Source organism: Vidua macroura, chromosome 3, assembly GCF_024509145.1.
Source record: "Vidua macroura isolate BioBank_ID:100142 chromosome 3, ASM2450914v1, whole genome shotgun sequence".
Taxonomy (NCBI): domain Eukaryota; kingdom Metazoa; phylum Chordata; class Aves; order Passeriformes; family Viduidae; genus Vidua; species Vidua macroura.
In genome coordinates this window covers 49,442,312-49,461,517 of record NC_071573.1, presented here as the reverse complement: position 1 = coordinate 49,461,517, position 19,206 = coordinate 49,442,312, and the positions used below count along the sequence as shown (strand labels likewise).

General features: G+C 35.4%; 1 protein-coding gene across 2 annotated transcripts in view; it reads left to right on the top strand.

Annotated features, from left to right (window-relative positions):
• Positions 1-19,206, top strand: part of ADGB (androglobin) — a 98,173-nt gene that overhangs the window by 2,505 nt on the left and 76,462 nt on the right. For both annotated transcript variants that reach the window (XM_053973252.1, XM_053973250.1), the window contains exons 2-5: positions 10,185-10,311; positions 13,372-13,464; positions 15,713-15,784; positions 17,059-17,247. In XM_053973252.1, the coding sequence (XP_053829227.1) occupies positions 10,185-10,311; positions 13,372-13,464; positions 15,713-15,784; positions 17,059-17,247 (481 nt within the window). The remainder of the gene's footprint in view (positions 1-10,184; positions 10,312-13,371; positions 13,465-15,712; positions 15,785-17,058; positions 17,248-19,206) is intronic.

Here is a 19,206-nt window from a genome sequence, read left to right as displayed (position 1 = left end):
CTGATCTTTCCCAGGTTTCAACAGCTACGGTGAATAGGAATTGATGTCTTTGGTGGCACTGGACGAGATTCTGGCTAGTAAGAATGGATAATGAATTAAAATGCTTTTAAATTAATTTGATGAGGCTCTATGCCATCAAGGCCAATCTTCTGAATTAAGCCATCAGCATCTATCTCAATTAGGGTTTGGGCTTTTAGGGACAAAAGTGAGGAGTTAATGGTCAGTGCCAAGAGAGGCAAATTATTTAGAGGTAATTGTGGCACAGACAGAGGTCACCAATGTATATAGGGGAAGGAGAGATCAATGCTGGAGTTCTTTTAAAGAGGTCACTAACTAATATTTACTACTGATATATCCTTAAGGACCAGCAGAGACAGGCTGAAGCCTGCACTGACTAGAAAAAATTATTTTTTTAGCTGTGTGCCTGATTGATTGCAATCAGTAGCAGGTTGCTGCACCAATGCCTAGGATTACCTAATGTTTGTTATTAAGATTAACGGATGGGACAATAAGAGCAGAAAAAAATAGTGGCTTTGCTAGTTCATTTTCAATTCCCATATGCCTAGAATAAGGTTTCAGCCATGGCTTGTGATTGAGGTTTTAGCCACTGCTAGCATGTGTTCTTTAGGTTTGGTAGTTTAGAGACTATAGACTGACCATTTTAATTTTTTGATGCTTTGGGTTTTTTAGATAGGCTGAAGATAGAGAGTGGTAAGAACTCATGACTTGTGGGTAAGACCATGGTAATTGAACTTGAAGCTTTTAGTGGACCTGTCATGTTGGTTAATGTAAGTTTTAATGGGCACTAAAAATTTACATGGAATCTGTGAACAAGCCTTCAGAAAATAAACCCATTGAAGATTATATAAATACATAGCAACTACATCAAGCCTGGGAAGTGCTCGAGCACTATTCTTAAACATACTTAGGGACTGTGAAAGTATTTGACAAATATACTAGATACACCTTTATGCTCTTTGCATAAACGTTTTCAGTTGCAGTATTGTTTGAGACAAGGTGTTGGCCTAAAGGTCACCCATTCTCTCACTCAGTACTCCGGTTATTCTGTTTGTGGTCCAAGGGGGTAGCCCAGTGGTACATCGTTGACTTGCAACATATGTTATAACCTGTTTTATTTGAGAGAAGGGGTTGTTGTATTAGAGTAAAAGCTGCTTACATTCTTATGGAGGTGCTTATGCTTGTTTTTGGCTGTGCATGAGCTACAGTCAAAGTTGAGTGTGGCTTGGAGGTTATAACCAACTTCTGCTAGAGACTTGAAACAGGGTGAATATTTTGGACAAAAGACCTTGAGGATACTAGCCCTGATTTTGCATTTTTTTTTTAATCAGGTGTACCCATTTTATGGTTAATTCTGCCCAATTTACTGGAAACTCAGTTGTTTTTAAAAATATAATTTGTTTCAAATGTCATGGTTTAACCCCATCTGGCAGCTCTGACCCACACTGCTTGCTAGCTCATTCCTAGCAGGATGAGGGCAGGAATCTGGGTAAAAATGGAAACACTTGTGGGTTGAGATAAAGGCAGTTTAATAGGTAATCAACAGAGCAAGAAAAGGAATTCATTCACTGCATCCTGTGGATGGACAGGTGTGCAGCCGTCCTCCATGAAAGCAGGGTTTCATCACATGTAATGCTGACTTGGGAAGACAAATGTCATCACTCTGAATGTCTTCTACTTCCTTCTTCTTCCCCCGGCTTTTATTGCTCAGCATGACAACATATGGTAAGGAAAGTCTCTTTGGTTGGTTGGGGTCAGGTGTCTGGGCTGAATCCCCTCTGGTCCCTTCTTGTGCACCTCCAGCCTACGTGCTGGCGGAGCCGTGTGAGAAGCACAAAAGGCATTGACTCTGTGTAGTCACTGCTCAGCAATAACTGAAATATTACTGCACTATCGACACTGTTTCCATCACAAAACTAAAACATATCCCCCCTACAAGCTGCTCTGAAGAAATTTACTTCAATCCTGGCCAAACCTAGCATAGCTATTCACTGGACTTCTCAAGGAAAAAAATTATATGAAAAATTTTAAACCTTCACTGCATTCATAATCTGCTTTACAATTGTAACTGTTAACATATTACAAGATTTTATATTCTTACTACCAGGCTGATTTTTGATAACTCAGGGGTCTCTTCTGTCTCAAAACAGCTCAGTTCAGATCCTTTCTAGCCAAAGCCAGGTAAGGCTTCACCACTCTGTGAGTGGTGTATCTTGAGCTAAAGCAGTTGTTCATCTCCAGTTGCAGCTACTGTCCTGACAAAACTGAGGATGTTTTGGGATCCTGGTCTCCTTCAGCATGCTGTTAATTGCAATCCAAAGATAAACAATAATTTTGGTTTGAATGTCTGTCTGCAGCTTTTTGGAAGGCATTTCCTGGTCTCTCAGATAATTTAGGCACAACATAAATCAGTGGTGGCCCAGGATTCCAGGACATCCAGCTGCATAACTGAAGGGAGAAGTATCTATGTACCTTAAAATTTAACCATCTGAAATGCCAAGCAAATGATACCAGCCTGCACATAAGTGCTTTCCCCTGACATAGAAGTGTTAGTGAATAAATTTGTTGTGATCTTAGGTTCATGATTGTTCTTCAGAAGTTATTTATTCCATCATTGACCATCTGCAAGCTCTACTACTGTACTATTGTGTTAATACATCAATCTATCCTGACTAAAGCTGGAGATGTTCCTGAAGATTATCTTTCTTAAGCTTGAAAGAACCACTTTTCATTTATTGTTTTTATTGTCTATTTGTTTTGTAAGTAACTCATATTTCTGAGGGCAGTAATTTTGTTAGTATCACAAAAAAATTCTAAATTAGACCTAGAATTTCTGACCAGAAAAATGAAGTTCTTGCTTTCAGTGCCTGTGCTTCATTAATTGAAATTTTTCAGTGTGTAAGCACAGTACAACTTTGCACAACTTTTTACTCCTTTCTACTTTTAACTTTCTTTTTAGTTTCATGCTTTGTGGTGAGGTAATTTTTTTCCCCCCAGGTAAATATGAGAAGCATACTAAAATATCATATAAGCTGATCAATAAGTTAAATTTTTTTAACTAGATTGCATATTAATTAGAAAATTATGTATTCAAATTAATTTTCCTAGTTAATTCTAATTAAAACAAAGAATCCCTGAGAGCTCAGCTTATTTGATCTGTAGATTTCAAACTTCATAGACTCATGGGCATGAAAATGTTAAGTAATTTTCTAGTGGCAATATCACACTAAATGCTGTACTCCCTACTGATTTTAGTTTTAGGTTTTTCTTTCCATGAAACTCAAAGCACTGTCAGAGAATCTTACAGGCAAACACTCCATGAGCCCTTGGTTGGAGACTGTACAATCAGGCTGTGCAAGAGGAGCTTTGACTTCTATTATGATGAACAGTATAAGGAACAGTATGATGGAGAAAAGCAGCTTTCAGCAGAACTGCGTAGCAGAAAATGTACTGTCAGAAGAAAAATACTAATAATTGTGCTTTGAAACTAGAAAGCATTCTTAAAGTATAATGTTAGAGACTTTGTTTGCCAGGGATTATTCATCTATTTAAGCAGAATGGTCTTTATCTTCTGTGAATTCTCTGTAACCACCATGGAAGAAATGGGATTTCCTGATTTTCTTAACAGCGCATGCAAAATGCTTTTTAAATGAGTTGGCCTAAATCCTCAGAAGTACTGGCATGCTCTGCCATGCAGAGACTTCTAGCTCTTGGTTAATTGTTCTGGTTCCATATGGAGGGCACAAGAGGTTTTTACGGAAGCCAATAAAGAAGCAATGCCGTGCAGTTCATATTCTTCTACTTGATACTTGAGTATCAAACTTTAGTGTCAAAAGCAGTCCTTGTAGCATTCTTACAGCTGAGTCAAAGGTCAGCTTATAACCTTATAATGCCTATTCATTTGCTGCTAGTTGGAAGAAGAGCACATTTATCAGACAGAAATTTGGTGTGCAAATTGGATATAGATGTTACTTGCTTTCAAATCTGTGACTTGGTGGAAAACTGCAAGATACGGCTTAACCCCCTTGTTGTCTGTGGCAGTCTGTTCACTTGGTCTGTCACCACCACCTTTTGAAAACAGTTAACCTCAAAGGATTTGGACCAGCTCACAATCCCACCTGGAGCATAACTCATCTTGGAAGAATCTGTCAGAGATCAACTTCTTTTGGCTGAGATTGGCTGAAAATGATTGGAAAAGACATTCTTCTTTCCAGGCTTTTGCTATGGCATTATCTAGATATTGGTATATCATATTTTCCACCTGTAACACTGGATAGAAAGCCCACCTCTGTAGGCTGTTTTTGTTTCTTTATGTTACAAGGGCTCATTTAAGAGCTAGATAATATAGTGTTTCTGCCTTGGCAGGCGTCTCTTGGAATTAATTTTCAATGTTCCACTCTTGGGAATGTAATTAAAAAAAATAAGTTTGAAGGATGTCTTTTAAAGGTTTAAGTGGCCTCCAGTGTGGTGGAACATGAAAGGCTGTTAAATGAATGACTTCCAGGCAATCTGATACTTTCCATTGTGAAGAATGTTTTTCAAATAAGTAAAAGGTATTTTTCTCCATTCTGTATTCAAAGCTTTTTTTATAGCAGATCTTTGGCTCCATGGAATCAGGAGCAGAGAATTTTCACTACAGCTGCCTCTCTCAGCACAGAAAATGGTAAGCTGAGTTTTCTGGCATTGCTCTTGCAGGCTACAGGGTCTTGGTCTGCCATTTGAAAGCAGCACATACATTATATTGTTTCTCAAGTATATAATGCCACCTGATTTTACTTCTGTCTTTGAGCAGTTTACAAATGGTAGTTTGTGCAATAGAAACTAATCTTCCTGGAATGCAAAAATTAAAGGATCAGGGTCCAAAATTCTAACATTGTACATGAGCTTGCTGTGAGCACAAAGGTTGAATTTTACAGGAATTCCTCCAAAAAAAAAGAACAAATTTTATTTTTTGCTTTACATAGGTTTTGTCACACAAGATAAAACAAATCCATTGTGATCTAAATTAAGTATTCAGTTGTTTATCTGTCTATTTGTCACCAATTTTTTGAATACATCTTCATTTTTTTTCCTGTAACACATGGCAAAAGTCTATTACTTGGTTCAGTGTTTTACATTCAATTTCTGACTTTGAGTTTTTATATAGCAAAAAGGTTTAGTTGGGATAAATGGATCAAAACAGCAGGTGATACTCAATTTTAGCTGGAATTCTAAAACTACAAGGATAAGAATTCAGACAATATTTTTAGGGCAACAAATGGAATCAGGCTGAAAACGAGAGTGAACAAAAAATTAAAGTCTTAAAACCTACAGGGCTTTTAAACTGCTATTTTCTATTAAGTTTTCTTTCAAATAATGTCCAAGGCATGCTACTGTGTAAAATTTGCACAGGGGATTTGGCATTTAGGGTTTTTCTTCCTCCTCCTAGAATCTGGAAAGCAAACCAAGAAGGAATAACTTGGTTTCCATTAATGTGAAGGCAAATAAAGGTAAGAAAACGTGGACTTCTAGCTGGCAAAGCTAAATGTGAGGCTAGGTAAACATCTCTCTTAGCAAATGTGTGTGCCTTCAAAAGAGGCTCATTCTTGACAAGTTACTGAGGTCTATTAGTAGTTTGTCTGACACCTATAAGGACATCAGCTATGTTTAGAAATGAGAAAACCACACTTGGAAACAGTGACCTAAATTACAGACCCCTTTAAAAATTATATGTCTAGAAAGAATAATCAGTTGGTGTTCATCTTTCCTGTCTATCGTCACTTTACTTTTCCAGTTTGAACTTGCTTCACACAGAAAGTACTCTGTGCTTTTTTTTTCTTTTTTCTTCCTTCCTCAGAAGGAAGAAAGTCCTCCTAGGATTTCTTCCTACCCCAGTACATAAAAATGAAATGACAATAAAACCTGTTGTCATAGGCTTTTGCAAGCATCTGTGATTGCAGCATAGATGGTTTACAATTATTTGTTCTGCTCATCATACCTGAACTGCATCCATGGCTTGGGTCTTCCCAAACATGAGAGCTCTGAACACATAGACTATTTTGCTTCTGCAGAGAATCCTATAAGTTTTGGCTCCGGTAGCCAAGATAAGACTAATGGCAAGGTATTGTAAACAACTCATTAATATTTTGTAATTGCTACTGACTATGCTAATATTAAGGAGGGAACTATTACCTTATTACCTGCTTATTAAATAATCTGATTGTGACTCATTCTGTTAGTTTCTCTTCTGAAGAATGGCACTAGATATGAAGAAAAAGAGCAAATAATTTTGCACAGAGTTACTGATACTTGGCCAAACTTTCTTGTATCCTTTAGAGATTCTTATGAACTTGAGCGTTACCATGGTTTCTGCTCTGAGTTTCTAAGATATTCAGATGCTACATTTTAAAAATCATTTCAGTGATTATAGTTTAAAAGAACTTTCTGCTATAAATAAGGTCTTCAAAGGAGTCTTTTGTCTTTGAGGTTGGAAAAAGAGAAAAACTTAAGTAGCTTCCCTGCAGTGCAGATTTGGAGAAAAAGTTGAAGCATCTGTTTGTTCTCTGCCCTCTTTTTCCTAATATCAAAGCTTTACTGAGGACAGAAGGTTTTTTTTACGACTGTTCAAACAATCCACAGAAAGGGACACTTTTTTTTTTTTTTCCTGCCTCTTGGTGTCTTCATGATTTCTAAAAAAATCACAAAGTTATTGTTGTCTGATGATCCAGACTGACATAGGTATTGGGAAAGGAATGTTGGAGTAGCCGTGCTGTTTGAAAGTACCTACCAATACTTCTGTAATTCTTGAGAAGACTCCCTTCAGTGTTGCTCGGTTCCCTCTCTAAGGAATGGTCATAGATAATTTACAGTTAGATTTATGTGTTTCAGGAAGAAAATATTTGCCTCCTAGACTCCATTAACCAAGCTGACAAGATCTTGCTTGCAGAATGTGGTAGTGCATATGTCTGCAGACTAAATGACTGTATTACTTGAGAGCACATTTCCAGTGGGCTTGTTTCCTGTCTCTGTATTAAATCTGAAGTCTCTGAAAAACTTAGGTTGCAATCTGTCTGCTTTTTCCCTGTTGTGCTTGTCTATCATGCCGTCCCTTCTTTCCTCTGTTGGCACTATATCAATTATACCAGTATTCTTGGAGAAGCTGCTTTAAGGGTCAGAGGTGAATTACTGCCAACTTCATGGTATTTCATTTGGCAATTTATTCTTCCTTTTTCTCCTTGAGGGTTTAGCACAGGATTAAAAGGAAGTCTGCCAGTGAGTTGGTTTTATAAATACTGTTGCACAATGAACCTATCCAGCCTGAGCATAAAATAGCAGTCATTTGCATTGTCCTTGTATCTTACAGTTCATTTCAAAGAATTCTCAATTATATTATTCAATTCTTGTAATAGAGGAACTTCTTAATGACATTACTCAAATGAAGTATTTTAATTAATTCATCTGTCTTTTTTTTTCATTTATTACTATTTATTACTTATATTTGGAGACCAATTAAATTGCAGTTATTTTTTAATTTTCCAGGTCTTATTGAATTATCCTTTTTGAGAAGCAGTAGCATTAGACTTCCACAACTTAGTTTAGGTATCTCAATCATAGGTAGCATTGTTTCCATGTCTTCCCCATTGTTAATGCTGAGGGTATTCTGTTGTGTCAAAGTGTGGTGGAAAGTTATTTTCTGTCTTAGTGTGATAGTAAGCTAAGTAAGTCTTCCATATCTCACTGCTGCATTTTGAAATTATGCTTTTTTATTTCTATTATGGTCCCAAAGCACTTAGAAATCTTATAGCAAGAAATGAGGAAAGGCTCTGAGTAACGTGGTCTAGTGGAAGGTGTCCCCTACTCATGGCAGGAGGGGTGGAACTAGATGAGCTCTAAGGTCCCTTCCAACCCAAACCATTCTATGGTTCTACAAATTATTGCAATTATAATTAATTTTATTTGTGAATGGTGTCAGAATATCTTTATTATTGTTACCAGTAAGTGAAATTTCCATGCTTCTCTACAAATATGTAGAAGAGCAAATGCAGATTTAAAAGTAGAAAAAAGATACAAAAAAAAAAAAAGACTAGTCCTTAAGTATTTAAAATTGATAAGTATGCCATTCGTATTTCATCTGAAGTAAGAAAGAAGTACAAAAAATGAGAATTTTAACTTATAATTTTTTTACTATGTGTTAGAAACTGCCAGGAGTCATACTTAAATCAGTGTTTGAAGTGTTCAGGTTTCAAAATATCACAAATGTTGAATCTGTTGATACAGCCAGTGCTTAGTTTTTCATTGTTCTTCATGCATGCAGTTAGCACAGATGCAGCAGATTCTTTGAAACAACTGGAAATGGTACAGAGAAACTGATAAACACCTCAGAGTTTTCAACTGCTTGTTAAATATTATTGAATACAGAATGAAGCATCATTTGAGTCTTCAAGAAAAACTAGAGAAAATATTATGCCATTAATGTAAGATCAAACATAATAGAGTCAATTTACAGATGACTGAGGTGACAAAGATGAAAATATAAATCTAAGTATCACTCTACAGAATACATCTTCCTTCCAGTTAGAGAGATTTGGGTGGTTTTTGCACAGCAGAAGGCACAGATGGTATTGAATTTTAACAGCTGTCTTCCATTAAAAGCTACTGGTAGTGTGGATGAATGTAGTTAATGTCTAGACAGTGAGAAACGTTTATTTTTACCCATGTCTTTGTCCTTACTATTGCTAAAGTATTATGGAATTATAGAAAAACATTGATTGAAGGGTGTGTTTGGGAGCCATTTAGTTAAACTCCTACTCAAGCAGGAGCAGTTTACATCAGGTTTCTTAGATCCATGTCTATTTGAGTTTAAAGTGTCGCCAAGTACTGCAATTACCAAAATCCAAATCAGTCAACTCCCTCAGTACCTTTGCTCACATTGCAGCTAGTTCCATGGAGCTGTGTGTGTCTAGTTGGCTTAAGTGCTGCCCAGTTCCTTCCTCTACTGTGGGTAATGCTTGACTCCCACAGACTCTGTAAATAGACTCTTGGACTGGGGAGAGCCAAATTTGCCAACAAAACCCGAAACACAAAAAGACATTGAGTATCTTGGCCTTTCCCATGTTTGTCACTAAGCTGTTCCCCACCCCACTGAGCAGCAGACATGCACTTCCTTATTTGTCCTTTGCTGCCAATGTACTTATGGGAGCTTTATTTCCTTGTCCTTAACGTCCTTTGATTATTTCTACTCCAGCTGAGCTTTTGCTTTTGTAGTTTCACTGCTGTACACTTGAGCAATGCCTCTGTTTCCCCAAGTGACTTGTCCCTGCTTCCACCTTCTGGGTGATGGAGCTTAATAGGATTTTCAGGTGTCATTTGCTAGACAACATTTGCCTTAGTCAGACTAATCATTTAAGTAGTCTGTGTTTGACTTTGGAATGTAGTTACACATTTTGTTGCATTTATATATAGGAACATTGAATGAATATTCTAGCTAATTCAGTTTTTCAGCCCTTTGTATGCACTGGAAAGATGAAGGTGCACTAGTGCTGCTTTGTGGCTATGAACACATTGTGTATTAGTCTTGTGGAAATCCTTTCACCCTCAGCAAAATTATTGCCAGGATTGTGAAACCCAAGAGAAAGTAGTGAGAGTGCTGGTAGCACAAGAGCCCTGAGAATGAAACTGCCTGGAGAGAGCACTGGCTGGTTTAGCAGCTTCCAGATGCCTAGAAGTAGGAGTCCTTCTCCCCAGGGCATCTTTTATCCATGGCAAGCTCCTTCTGGTTATCAAAAGAGAATAAGTCAGAAAAAAAGAAAGAACGCCTTCAGAAGAACTGAGTGATGAATGCTAGGACTGGCACAGGAGAGAAAGGAGAACCATGTGGCTTGAAGCAGGGGAAAAGAAGAGGGGAAAAACTGTCTTCAAAATCTGTTTTTGTGCTTCAGCTACCCAATTTACTTCAGCAGAAGTATAAATGCATTAAATACTTTGTTGGTTTATACCTAATAACAACAAGCACTTTCTAAGATAAGTTTGCTTATCTTAGTGACAAAAAGTTAACATAGTTAAAACCACTAAAATTCCTATTACCTTAAAGAAAGAATATTTTATAAGATAAAATACTTTCTACTACCCTTGTCTAATAATGCTGTTCATTTTTATTTATGCTGTTGTGTGTTTTCTATGCTTTCCAGGGTAGCTGCTTCCGATGAGAAGTGGAGATTTCCTATTTGGCCAGAATGGAATGATGCAGATATCAATGGAGAAAAATGGGATGCTGGAAAAGCTGGAAAAGAAAAACCTGGAAAAGGTCAAATTTCAGTAAGTTGTGTGACACATATTATTTCCACTTCATTTTTTGTACTTGTATTTAATAGAGTATTTGTCACAACTTCAAAATAATGTATTACTGATAAATATATTTATTTTCAATCATATATTTTCAATATGTTTAAATAGTTCCCTACTAAACTACAGTAATAAACTAGAAGTATTGTGTATTGTTTATTTGCTGCCTTTAAAATGAACTGTTAACATATCTGTGTGCATTAATGTGTGTACATTAATGGTTTAAAAAAAATACAACCCTTAAATCTATTTCATAGTATAACTAAAAATGGGGATGTGGGAACAGCTGAACTGTTGTAGTATGTCAGGGCACTGACACATTCCTCAGGGCACTGCAGTTTCTGTGGACTCAAAAGGTTTGGTGCATCTGACTTTTTTATGGCAAAAATGGATGTTGAAGTACTTTCTCTTGTACACTGCAGTTTCTGGACATGTGAATCACTGTCTGCAGTTCTAGATGTAGGGAATGATTTGAGGGAACATATTGTCATTTTGCAGAAAGTAAGCACCTGCCAGATGTTGAAAAATTCCTGTTTTCCAACTTTGAAATGAATTAAACGTTTCATGGATTTTTACTCCTTCACACTGGTTATCACTGCAGAATGTATGGGTCTTCCATATAGAATAGTAGTAAACTTATTTCTTAAAAACTTTCTTAACCTCAGCATCTTAAAATGAAATTTCAAATGCGTTAAATACCATGATTTATCACCTATTTTATATGCAAATTCTGCATTGTTAATATATTTCTTCTGAATGTGTCCTTGTGTATTATGTTTATGTTTCCATACATATTTCTAGATTATTTTTTTCTTATCCTAAGGTTGACTATTATTATACTCCTGCGGGGCCAAAGTATCGTTTTGAGAGAAGGTGTACATTCTGTACTGAAGACTGTCATTAACTTGTCGAGTCCTGTTCCTTTACCGCTTTTGGTGTCTTTGGGCTGTACTCAGCATTTATCTAACACTAATTTGTCAGGTCTACCAGACATTATTATTATCATATATAAACTGCAAATTAACTATATATGAAAATGTTCTATTTTAGCACAAGAGGTGTTCTGAGTTGTTTACTGGACTCTTCAGTTCTTCAGCTACAAGCTGTATGAAACATTGCTCCTTTTGCATCTTTAAAGTCACATCTTATGCCAGTCACAGCAGATGAATTTACAGATCTAAAGTATTTTGCAACGTGACCTCTTTTGATCCAAGCAGGTAGCCAGAATTCAACATTTGTATAGGTTATTTCAGTGGGAAACAAAATTAGCAATGTCATCCACAACCTTGAAGTACACTTGGAACACAAATATAAACAGTCCTATTTTCTTAGAAAAAAGCAAAGAAATCAAGCTGATCTCTTTCCTTGTCACACTGAAAGTCTTTTACCAACCACCCATACACAATGCCCACTCTTAGAGCTGTGCACTGTGTTGCTGAGATTATGCATTTGACCTTTCTTTGTGTCTTGTGCTCATTTCTTCCATGTCCTTCCTGTAGAACTTATAGTTCTAACTTATGGTTGAGCATAAACTTATGGTTGAGCATGAACTTGGCTAAGATAAGACTTGGCTCTCATCTCTTATAGCCACCTTAAATAAAAAATAAGTTAAAACTTGATTTTTTTCAGCCAGGTTTAGCTAGACCTATAATATTCTTCTTCAAATCATTTTTTGCACTAGTAAGCTGAAGAAAGGTTTTATCTTTTATCTTTCCAGATGTTTTTTGTGGGTTTTTTTTTTTTTGGTTTTTTTTTTTTTTTTACTTTGCATGGTGTCATGTCATTCCCATCTACCTCCTTTCTCTGGTTTATCTAGTGTCTGAAAGCTAAACTTTCCTGTTATGCTGTGAAGTCAGAGTTGGATGTCTCTGAAAGCAGAATATAAACTCTGTTAATACAGTTTTATGTGGTCCAGGCTTCAAGGAATTCTTTAGGCTTTCAGAAAAAAAAAAAAAGTATTCCTAAAGCATTCCTTCCCTATCCTCCCTCCTAGCTTATCTTTTTTCCTTCAGGTACTGAAATAGCTTGTTGCAGATTATTATGTTGAAGGAACTTACATAATAAAAAAAAAAATGTGGGGAGAAGGTTATTTGAGAGTCTTTGATTTGTGTTCGTTTTTTATGCTTTTGTGATGTACTTTGTTTTGCCTTCCTTTAATCATTAAGAACTCAGAGTAGCATAGATTTTTGTTCCTGGCAACTCTTTCTCTGGTCTGTGGAAGACAGGGTGCATTGTAGACTGTGAAACACTCACAAATTTATAATATGCCTAGAAGCTGTTGAAAATCTAGGCACAAATAAAAGGCATTAACCCTGTAATTGATTAGCTTCTCAGTCAGCACAGCCTGTATCAGAGGCATGTCCTCATCCCACATTTTGCCAGTAAGTAAACAGATACCACATTTCCTGACGCCTTCTGTGCACACGGAGGATAAGCATAACTTCAAAAATGCAAGTTTGAAAACTGTATGAGCCTCTCTTTAATGGGCTAATGCAAGCTGTATAATTATAGCTCTCTTTGGATTCTATAGCAGTGCTAAATGCATGGAATATGATTTTTTTGTGTCTTAATAATTGCTTTAGATATTTACTTTCAGTCTTCACCTTAAAAAGCTGTAGAAATAAGTGAGTTAGAAAAAGTACATAGGAATAACTTGGTAGAAGAGTAAGTGACTTAAAAATTTAACCTTTTTTTGGAGATCTTTCTGAAAGGGGAAAAGAAAAAGAATCATTTCATATAGACCTCTTAGAAAAAATGCAGATTGTATAAACTTCTCTGGATACTGGAGGTGGCTTTTGTGCTGCATCTTCACCTTGGGCTTTGGACTCTTTTTGTTTAGTTGTATATACTATTAGTTCTTTTTTATGCTGTTTTGCTCCTTAAGTGATTATCCTGTGAACAATATATTATTTTAAATCGAATGGACAATACAATACTGTATCTTCTGTATATTAAAAGATACAATACTGTATGTCTTCTGTATCTACTGTATATTAAAAGTGGTCAATTTTTGTTCATGCATATTTTGTGTAGCCTGTATTTGATGATCCTGAAGGGAAAATAAGGTTGCCAGCATCCTTAAAAGTGCATTCATGGAAACGTCCACAAGAGTTCTTAAGAAAAGAGGTAAGAAACAAGCAAGGTCATGATGAAAAAATGCTAATTGCCTAACTTGTGAAAAGTAGCGTGAAATTAGCAGAGGAAGTTAGTTCAACAGGTAAAAGCCACTTGACCACTCAGTCAGTCCTGTCCTGGAGACCAGTGTACATGAGGGCTCAGTGACAGATGTGACAGCTCACCTGTGCTGCACACACGGCTGGGCCCTGGTGCTGGAAACCCTGGGCCCAGGGTGAGCTCACCCAGCTGCTGGTGGTGGAGGAACCTGCAGGCAGCTCCTGCTCCTTACTGGCAATTGTATCACCTGCATCTCCTTGACTTTATGTAACCACAGCAGCAAGTTCTTCAACTTCCTTTCATTTTACAGCAGAAATTGTCAGCGGAGTTATTTTCTTGTAAGAATATCCTTCCATAGCTCAAATAGTATCATAGGTCAGCAAAACTAAAATGGATGGGATCTGCACAGAATGCTGCATAGATGAATCAGAGGCCTGCTAGATGCCACACAATATGGGTTTCTCAGTGTCTAAAAGGACATAAGATTACCTATACTAATCCCATTCTTTACAGTTACCTGTAATAATAGCATTCTCAATGATACTATACAGAATCTGAGATTTAATTATTAATTAAATTTATTAATGGGATAAGACCACCATGGACCAGCATTTCCTGGTGCAAAACATCATGGTCGTGTATCCTCCCACATCTGCTTCACTTTTTGACTCCCATGTTCATTTGGAAGACAACTGGACAGAGAGATGCCTTTCTATTTTTATAGATGTCTTCTATTTCTCTATTCTTATTTTAAAATTACTGTCATGGCAGAAAAATTTCTGCATGTTCCACCTGAGTAGGTGTCTGAAGTATTCATATTTGTCATTAAACCATGAACTAACTGTACCAGAACTACATTGCTTTTTTCCACTTCAACTATAATATTTTTTTTCTGGGCTACACAGAGTACATGTCTTGGACAGTACTTGTCTGCAAGGTAACCATAACATTTTAAAATTGTGCACAACTGTTAATCAGTTTAACTTTAAAATTAATTGCAGAGACAACAAACATCCTCCCATTTCAAAGATTAGTGTTCTCCAATATTGTTTCTAATCTAAGGGCTTACATGATTTACTTCAGATGAAATATTGAAGTTTTAAAGAACTTGGACCACCATTCCAACTTTTTCAGGCTCGTCAGTTTTCCTTTTGTCAGCTTGTTAGTTACATTTTTTATTAAATAGACCCTAAACAGATCTAAGTTTTATTTTTAATGGAGGGAAAGGGAGAGGTCAGAGGAGTAATTGACAAGACCAAAAGGTTGGATAGGAAACACTGCCAAAATGCATAAACTGAGTGGAGGTATCTGAAAGATGAGGGCAAGAGAGCTGGTGGCCCAGAAAGTCATGGAAACATATATCTGTATTAAAAGTAGCTTTTAAAATCTATCTCTGGAGTACTATGAAGAAAGCATTTGTTTTCTTTAGAAACTGATTAAATCTTTGATGTTTCTTTTGGTCCAATACATTTTGAATCAACAAGCAATGATTACCAGAGATTTTATCTAAAAATTAATGTAAATGTCAAGCAATGAAAGGCTATTAAGAATTATTTGTTACCTGATATATTTTAACTATAAAAGAAAGCATAAACAAGCCAATAGTGTGGTAAGCAAAGAATCAAGCAATGAACACCAATATGTGATGAGAGGCACAGATACATTTAGTTCAATAAACTGCAATCCCAGTCTGTTATTACTAAACTGCTTACAAAAAGGAAATGGGCTGTAAAAGAAGAAAATAGTCATGAACACAATGTAATGCAGCCAAAGGTTTGATAAAGTTGCTGTTCAGACAATACTGCTATCTAACTGACCGAGAGCAAATAAATCACTGTGAACCCTGGTGGGTGGCTAAGGGAATCTCAAAATATAAGACAGTGTTATGATCATGATTTAAATGCAGAACTGCAAGTATCTTAAGAAATTGAGGGCATCTCAATTTACTTATATGATTATTCAATTTGATGCTCTTTAAGTATCCTAATAAAAATAATAATCATTGTTTAAGAATTCTGAACCTACATTTTAAGGAAGTTTTATTAAGAAATACCAAGCCATCTACAAGATGATTACTTCTAGTTTTCAAATGTTTGCCAGATGTCCAACATTTGCATGGTCACTGCAGTTAAATGCTAATGTTAATTTAGTTTTTTCCAGATAATTTAGTTATGGACTTAACTAATTTATTCTCTACTAGGTTCCTGTGGTAGTACAAAATGAAACCTCATTTGATCTTGTTTCAGCAAATGAGCACATATTTTGCTGTGAGGTAAGTGGAAATACATTAATGTCCCTTTAAAAAAATGATTTAATTTTTATCTTTCTTTAACTTTTTGAATTTCACTCCAAATTCCTACAAAGAAGAAATAAGTTGTGAGAAGTGTTTTAAGCGGAAAATGAATGAAGGGGATAAAGTGGCAAGAAATTATCTAGATTATTGTAATTTATGTTTACCTTTTTTGGAATTTAAAAAATCAGTGATAGTGAGAGGTTTTCCAAACTTTAAAAAAAATATATATATGCAGTCTATGAACTAAGGTAATTACTCCTGGATAATATTGTATAGAGTAAATAAAGGCTGTATTAGAAAGGATTTATATATTTTATTCAAACTTTCTGGAAGTCCTAGTGGGTCTGCATGTGTGTGCAAATGTCTGTGATCCAGACAGTCTTTTCCGTATCTCCAGAGTTGAATAAAGGTCTACTGAATTTCTGCAGGTCATGGGAAAATATAAACCAGGCATCTGAGTGCCTCACTGAATGTAATATTACTTAATAATTTCTATTTCATTCAATATGTCAATGCAAATTCAAAATTCAGCACCAGAGATATAAGGGAGGAAACACCAGAAGACCAATCTTATAAATTTTTAAGTCTGAAAAATCACTAATTTATTTTAGAACAAGTTTCTTAGAATGTCCATAGAACCACTAATTAAATTTAGGGCAAGTTTCTTGTAGTAAAAGCTTTCTTTCATTCCAGTATACATAAATCCTTGTAACAGGTTGGTAATACTTCTGAAAGTATGGCATACATCATAAATCTGCATATTATAAAAACACATGCATAAAACATGATTAATTAAAGCTCTTATAGCTCTTATTTTAAGAATTAAAAACTTCTAAGTAAATTTAATAATTTAGGATTTCCTTTACTGAGTACAAATAATGACTATTCAAGGGAATATTGACTTTTAGCAGCTGGCTTTTTAAAAGCAATTAAGCAAGTGACAACTCACAAGTCCTGTGACATAATTTATTTTAAGGTCGTATTTCTTAGTTTGTTAAATGATGAATACCTTTATTTATACTGTGCCTTTACTTAGTTTCACAAAGTCTTGTGTTATTGTAGATAGGTATTGTAATGATTTTAAGATAAGTTGTGACAGTGAAATTAATTTTTCCATTAAACCATAGCTATATTTTTATGTCACTTTTTTATTTACAACAGGATCTGTTTTATTCTTTGATCATTATAACTTGACTTTTTTTTCAAAATGTGTTACTTGAAAAGAATTTTTTTATATTTTTCTCTTGTTTTAGCTGATGAGATGGATTGTAAGTGAAATCTATGCTCTCTGGAGGATATATAATGAAAATTCCTTAAATAGTGAAACACCCACACTTGTTTGGAAACCTTGGGAACACATTTATGCCTTATGTAAAGCTACAAAGGAACACATACCACAGTACAATAAATTTGGAAAATATGTATTGAAACTTTATTGGATGGTGAGTAGTTTCCTCCAAAAATACAAAAATGTGATGCAACTAGCATGGCAAATTTTAATGATTATTGGACATAATGATTACTGGACATACATTTTATTATTGAAAATACTTAGATTTTTAGGAGTAGAAAAACTGACAAATTTTTGATTTGAATGCTTTTTAATTAAAATGCCTCTTACAGTTCATGTGATTTTTGTACAACTTGTGGCCTGATAAAAGTATTATTACTTGCAAAGGCAATATTTTTGTAGTTTTTCAGGTTTGATGCAAATGCTTAGTAGAGTCAGACATGTGGCCCACACCTCTGGTATATTAGGCTATTTTTTTTTTTTTTTTTATATTTAAGTAATTCAGTTGGCTGACTTTACAAAGCTATTTGTTTCTGAGTGTATTTAAAGATAGTTAGATACTTCCAGTGTGCGGACCATTTTCTGAAGAGGTACTGGTAAAACTGAAACATCCCAAGGATTTCTAAAGATAACAGATAATCATTTCTTAACACATTTGGCAGTCAACAGGGAACACTTAATTACATATTGAACCTCATTTTAATAAAGAAATAGTAACATATAAAAGAACTGACATCTAAAAGTTATCTATGTTGTTGGAATTATTTCAGTTACATTTGCCTTTTGGAAACAGAAAATGTCACAGCATGCTAAGACATATAACTAACCCTACTAAACTTCCAGTTGCCCAAAGTTGAAAACATTTTTGAGACAGTGAGTTGGAAATAAAAGCTTGAAAGTGACCTTCTCTGTAAGGGGAGCACTTACCTGATTTACATGCCTGTGCTTTCCTCACCCCTTACTACTGCCTTCACTTGTGGAATATCGTATATTCATACAGAAATAAGTTGCATGAGTTTGAGAAGGCATACATTGTGTTGTCCAAGTTCCTCAGCAGAGGACATTATTCTGTGTGTGAAGTTAATGCTGCAGATATTATGAAGTCATTTGGTAAAAGACTACATTTCAAAGCATATCTAAGAGTTACCAGTGTGCTTCATTTTCTTTGTCACTTTCGTCACTTTTTGTAACACTCTTTGTCTTTTTTTCTGTTTGGGCCTGCGTGTTTATTCATTTTTTTTCCCTCTGAGTATTCAGCTGTATTTTGCAAAAAGAAAAACAGGAACGAAAGAGGGTCACCTGTTGGAAGATCAAACAAAATGTATAAACAAGGAAAGAAAATATCAGAAGAAATAGAGGAGAAAGATATTTCATAGGAGAAAGTAGAAAATTAAATGAAAAAGATGGCAAAAGGTGGAAGAATAACGAACTGATTTCACTAAGGTTCTGCATTGAATCCTGAAGGCATTGTTGTGCACGACATCAAACCTGTGTATAATGGTTTCTTCACATAATTGACACAATAAATAAATTCTGTCCCATGTTCTACTTTCACTTTGCATTCCTGAGGTTTATTGAACTTGTTCCTGTAGTTATTTTTTTCTCACTTTTTTCCCTCTGTAGACCTGCCCCACTTTTTAAAAATTAAAAAAATTTTTTTTGTTTGTTTCTTTTCCTTTACTTATCAACTTGTTCTGTTCTCCCTAGTGAACTTCAGCAATTATTGGAAGAGGAGATGAATATGTGATCATATTCCTGACTAGGTCCTTTTCAAACTAGGGAAGTTTAAATATTTTGTTTTGGTTGTCACATAATGGTTCTTATCCTAAAAAATATTAGCTTCTTATGCTTTTTGAATATCTTTGACTTCTGGCCTAAATTTGTTTTCACGTTAGACATATAGAATTCATAGCATTAATCAGCTGTCATTTCAGATTGAATCCATAGTTTAGTTACAAACAGAGAACAATAGTTTTGCACTCTGATAACACATGATGAACACTTTAGTGATTTGGTCATTCTTCATTATTTTGTGAGTGAATTAACAGAAGTAATTGCTATTGGCCCACCTGTTTTCTATTATATCTTCATCATTAGGACAGAGAGTTTT